This window comes from Palaemon carinicauda, chromosome 30 (assembly GCF_036898095.1).
Source record: "Palaemon carinicauda isolate YSFRI2023 chromosome 30, ASM3689809v2, whole genome shotgun sequence".
NCBI lineage: Eukaryota > Metazoa > Arthropoda > Malacostraca > Decapoda > Palaemonidae > Palaemon > Palaemon carinicauda.
The window spans coordinates 65988742-65994736 of record NC_090754.1 but is presented as its reverse complement, the minus strand read 5'-3'; the positions used below and the strand labels follow the sequence as shown (position 1 = coordinate 65994736).

At 40.2% G+C, this 5995-nt stretch overlaps 1 protein-coding gene across 2 annotated transcripts in view; it reads right to left on the bottom strand.

Annotated features, from left to right (window-relative positions):
• Window positions 1-2500: 2500 nt before the first annotated feature.
• The window catches only part of LOC137623230 (translation elongation factor 2-like), a 42688-nt gene continuing 39193 nt past the window's right edge, over window positions 2501-5995 (bottom strand). For both annotated transcript variants that reach the window (XM_068353962.1, XM_068353963.1), the window contains 2 exons: window positions 4610-4709; window positions 2501-4155 (listed from right to left, as the gene is read on the bottom strand). In XM_068353962.1, coding sequence (XP_068210063.1) covers window positions 3244-4155; window positions 4610-4709 — 1012 coding nt within the window. In that variant the 3' untranslated portion in view covers window positions 2501-3243. The remainder of the gene's footprint in view (window positions 4156-4609; window positions 4710-5995) is intronic.

The window sequence follows — 5995 nt, the reverse complement described above, 5'->3', positions numbered from 1 at the left end:
GGCTGGGGTGCGACCTTAGGCGGTAGGGAATGCTCGGGATTATGGAACTCGCGTCAAAGGACAATGCATTTTAACTGCAAGAAGCTTCTGGCAGTAAGTCTGACCTGGAAAAGCTTCAGGTCTCTCCTTCAAGACAAAATAATGGAGGTCAACACGGACAACTCCCTGCTTTGATGTTCATCTCCTAGCAAGGAGGGACCTACTCTCTGACATGGTGCGAGTTCGCTAGTGACCTCCTCTCCTGTTCAACAGGTCTTGACTTTTCACTAGTAACAAATTTCTTCCAAGGCAACTTGAATGTCTTAGCAGTTTGTCTCAGTAGGAAGGGACAATAATTCCAACATATTGGACCCTCCACAGAGATGTATGCAAGAGACTTTGGGTCATTTGGGGCCATCCAACCATGGATCTCTTCGCAACCTCGATGTCCAAGAGGCTCTCAACAGACCCAGCAGTGGTTCTTTTAGATGCCTTTCTACTAGATTAGTCTCATCTAGATCTATATGCATTCCCTCCGTTCTAGTTTGTCAACAAGGTACTGCAGAAGTTCGCCTCTCACGTTGGGACAAAGTTGACACTAGTTGCTTCCCTCTGGCCCGCGAGAGAATAACTTACCGAGGTACTTCGATGGCTAGTAGACGTTCCCAGAACTCTTCCCCTAAGGGTGGACCTGCTACGTCTGCCACGCGTAAGAAGGTACTCCAAGGCCTCCACGCTCTTCGTCTCACTGCCTTCAGAGTATCGAAAGCCTCTCGAGAACTAGAGTTTTTTTCGAAGGAGGCAACCAGAGCGATTGTTAGAGCAAGGAGAACATCCACCCTTAGAGTCTACCAATCGAAGTGGGGAATCTTCCTAAACTGGTGCAAGTCAGTATCCGTATCCTCGACCAGTACCTCTGTAACTCAAATAGCTGACTTCCTCTTATATCTGAGAAAAGAGCGATCTCTTTCAGCTCCCACTTTCAAGGGTTACAGAAGCTTGTTGGCATCAGTCTTCCGTCACAGAGGCTTAGATCTTTTTAACAATAAAGATCTACAGGACCTCCTTAAGTCTTTTGAGACCACGAAGGAGCGTCGTTTGGTTACACCTGGTTGGAATTTAGACGTGGTTCTAAGATTCCTTATGTTAGACAGGTTCGAACCACTTCAATCAGCCTCCCTGAAAGATCTCACCTTTAAGACTCTTTTCCTGATATGCTTTACCAGCTAAAAGAGTCAGTGAGATTCATGCCTTCAGCAAGAACATCGGATTTTCATCCGAAACGGCTACATGTTCTACATCTTGGTTTTCTAGCCAAACACGAGCTGCCTTCTCGGCCTTGACCAATTTCGTTCGTTATTCCAAACTTATCGATATGGTTGGAAAGGAACTAGAAAGAGTATTATGTCCTGTAGAGCTCTTAAGTTCTTTTTTAAAAACCTTTATGAGGCCCGTCTGAAGCTTTATGGTGTTCAGTTAAGAATTCATCTTTGCCTATGTCAGAGAATTCTTTATCCTATTTTTTTCAGACTGTTAATACGAGAAGCTCATTCCCTTCTGAATGAGGAAGACCAAGCTTGGCTGAAGGTAAGGACACACGAAGTTAGAGCTATCACAACTTCCGTGACCTTTTAATAAAATAGATCTCTGCAAAATATTTTCGACGCAACCTTTTGGAAAAGCTAATCAGTGTTCGCGTCTTTTATCTTAAGAATGTCCAGTCTCTTTACGAGAACTGCTACACTCTGGGACCATTCGTAGCAACGAGTGCAGTAGTGGTGGGGGCTCCACCACTACAATTCCCTAATTCCAGAACCTTTTTAATCTTTCTCTTGAAATATTTCTGGGTTGTCCGGAAGGCTAAGAAGCCTTCCGCATCCTGGTTGATTTGGCGGGTGGTCAAATTCTTTCTTGAGAAGCGCCTAGATTAGAGGTTGTGATGAGGTCCTTTAGTATGGGTTGCAGCCCTTAATACTTCAGCACCTAGGAGTCGCTCAGCATCCTAAGAGGATCGCTAGGCTCAGTAAGGAAGACGTACTTAAAAAGGCAGAGTAATGGTTCAAGTCGACTTCCTTACCAGGTACTTATTTATTTTATGTTTGTTATTTTGAATAACGGCTAAAATAAGATACGGGATACTTAGCTTCTTTGTTAACATGTATGCTGGTCTCCACCCACCACCCTGGGTGTGAATCAGATTAATATTGAAAAATGTTATTTTCATTAGTAAAATAAATTTTTGAATATACTTACCCGATGATCATGAATTTAAGGACCCGCCCTTCCTCCCCATAGAGAACCAGTGGACCGAGGAGAAAATTGAGTTCTTGTTGACAAGAAGTACTTGAGTACCTGCTCACAGATGGCGCTGTTGTGTACACCCCCACCTGTATAGCGATCGCTGGCGTATCCCGACCGTAGATTTCTGTCGGGCAACAGAGTTGACAGCTACATGATCATCGGGTAAGTATATTAAAAAATTTATTTTACTAATGAAAATAACATTTTTCACAAGCACACAGGTTGCTCAGGCCGCTTCCTTGCATTGTGTGAAGTTTTAAGATAGATGCTAGATTTTTTCTCAGTTACATGCCAAGCCTGTATGTGAAAACCCTGAATCAATGGTCAAGCCAGTGGTTGGACTTCCACCATCCTGATGATTGAGTCATCCCTAATAAATAGCGTAAGGTTTGTAGTGTGTCGGAACAAATAACAAATTTTAAAGTAATTTGTATTTTTCCTAATGAAAGCTATTTATATAAATTGTCCCATCATCACTTGTCCCCCATAAGACCTGCCTGCAATCAAAAAGTGACTCGGATTCACTGGGGTGTGAGTGAGAGGGGTATCCATCAACCCCAGCTACCCCTCACTAACCCCGCTAACTAGCGGTGTGGGTAATTGCTACCTCGCTTAAAATTCTAAATGGCTAGTCTTCCAGCTTTGGCGAAAGATAATCCCTAATAAATAGTTACAGCTTTGTATCATTAGGAAAAATACAAGTTACTTTCAAATTTGCCATTTTACTGCTTAGTTCATACTTTGAAATGTTGTTAATTTCCTTTGTTATAAACATTTTTTTTTAGTATTTAAAACCACAATTGATAGGGAAAAGTAACAAAAGAAAAATGAGATCATCACTTAGACAACATCTCTGATACTTCAACTAATTCTTTTCTAATCTTTTGTACAAAGACAATATTTCACTGTTCAACCAAGATATTACATGCAAAATGTAAACTAAGTGAGAGATTTACATAGTCTTTAACTACTGCATAAGTAATTACTTAGATTGGGTATTTCTGGTTTCATTCCTTTTCTTTTTCTTGTTTCTATAACAATATTGAAAGGATGATTAGCTCCTTGGGATCCAGGCTGCAAAGGATTGCCTAGTAATTCTTGCCAGTGATCAAAATTGCACTGGAGGAAAGCTTCACCCCTAGCAAGTCCTTGGAAATCATTGCTGATTCCGAAAGATTCAGTAACGGGCAAATATGCCTTGATGACATGCATTTTTCTACCAGTAGCTAGAATTTCCTCAATGATAACACTTCGTCGCCTTTCAAGCACAGTGTAAATACTACCAATAGCTGCCTCTGGGCATTGGACTTCACAGAGATATACTGGCTCCTTTAGGCGGGGCTCAGCACTTAAAATGCTGGCAAACATGGTCCGTCGAGTACCTGCAATTATCTGGCCAGGGCCTCTGCGCCTTAGGTTGGAGTGAAGCACTATGTCATGAAGGTTAAATTGTATTCCATGCATCCTTTCCTCACACAGAATACCCTCTTCAGTAGCCCATTGGAAGCCCTGTATACATGAAGCTTTGACTAAATGCAGATCTTGCACTCCCTTTGTAACATCAATCAAAAGGTTTGCTCCAGTCCATTCTGGTCCAAACGTCCATATCTTATTGACTTTAGAAGCTTCAAAATCATAGGTGCTGGTCAAAGTCGATGCTCTGATCTTAAGATCGGCAAGGGAACCAACTATGCCACACTCGATGTCGTCTAGAAGTCCCTCAGGCAGTGGACATGCTGTCATGTAAATTTTGTTAGACTTGTTAGGTGTTTTGGACATACAAATCATTGAAGATTCCTGGACCACAGTTTCTCTGTAGGGCACAAATGGGTTGGATTTATGGAAAGGAATGCCAGCAAGATCCACTTCCAGATCCTGTTGAGAGATATTTAGAAACATTATATTGATTTAATATCTCTTTTATTAAGATGCATAAATCATTCTTTTTGTTAAATATTTTATGGTTATTCTCATCAGTTATTGTATTAGTATTATAGTTTATATAGTAGATTAATAAATTTTGTAGCTTACCAGAATTCAGTAATGTTTTCTAACAAAGAACAAAAAATATCAATGTATTTGGTTTTAAACACAATAGTAGATCTTGAATATTAGTTCCAAAAAAGGGTCAAAGGAGAATAAAAGTTGACAAAAAATATTGGCAAGACTAAACACAAAGTTGAAAGATGAGCAAATTCTGATAGACCTTCTTTATGGTTTGATTTATTATTTTCCAACAGCACACTATTTTAGTCTCAAGAATGGGTGTTAGTATCATTGTTTTATAAGTATTACAGTATGGAGTAAGAACCCTGAAACCATAAATTACCTTCAGACAGCTATCAATGTGCAGTTCTCCAGTTCCTGTAATCATGAGTTCTCCAGTCTCTTCTGTATAACACTGCACAATTGGATCAGATTTCGACAACCTGACAAAGGATATACAGTATCTTGACTCAATAAGGAACTTTGATTTTCATAAGTACATGTGAGATATCATTACGATTAAAAGAAATAATTTAATCAGATTTTTTTTTTTGTAATTAGTTCCATCTTGATTAGTGTTACAGATATTGATAAAATGTCTTTCAAAGATTCCTTCCCATTAGATTAGTCTTATTTGTATGTATGTTGAAAATGGGACAGTCGCCATACCATTTTTTATTATAAGTTTATTTTGCATTCTGAAATTAGGTCATGTGAGATTTTCATTTAACCTATGTGTCAATTAAGTATAACCAATCTAAAGAAAGAATATTACTTCAATAAGGCTTTTTATTTGGAATAATCCAATGATTGATTAAATCTACTGTAATTTTGATTATTTTTGTCAGATTTAATATTCCAAAATATTTAGGTTTTATGTACAATATTCTAGTGACCAATAAATTGGGTACAGTATATTTAATCTTACAATAGTATTTGCAGCTTTTTTATCAGCATCTTAATTTCCATTGCTGTGTACATGTTGAAGAATTCATTATACAGTCCTTAGAAATTATTATCATACTATATAAATATGACATGTGGTTTGGACTAGAAAAGGACAGAGAGGGGCATGGAAAGGGTCCTGTATTAAGTGTGGAAGTAGCCGGCAAGGGTGCCGCCACTACCACACAAGGGAGAAACTCTGTTTCAGTATCGGTGCCATCCTAGGCGGTAGAAGAATATCTATCTATTCTTTAGCCTAGGGTCTGCCGAAATAGTGTTAGGAGGAGGCGGCAGGCTTGCCACCACTTCCAAACAGGGGAGAAACTTCATTTCAGTATCGGCGCCATCCTAGGCGGCAGAAGAATATCTATTCTTCAGCCTAGGGTCTGCCGAAACAGGACTAATCTTCTAGACCAGAGGGGAGAAGGTGGCGGCATCATACAACCACTTCAAGTGCGGCCTAGGGAGGCATAGCCTCCCATGCCAGCAGCTGTAAGCCGGCAGGGGAGTGACTACTCACCCTGCTGCTCGGCCGCCAGCAAAAAGACTGAATACTCTGAGGTTCTGTCGAAAAACAAAGCCGGGTTATCCGCCGGCAAGGGTAACAGACAGAAAACACTAGCCTAGTCAAGCCGGAGTGTCTACTCTATGGCAAGACCAAGATAGGGTTGTTGCCTATGGCGGTACTCAGAGGGAAGGAGGGATTACCCTAAATCTCCACAGGACACGAGTATCGAGTATATAATTATTCTAGGAGATATCTATCTCCTAATGAATTGATAAA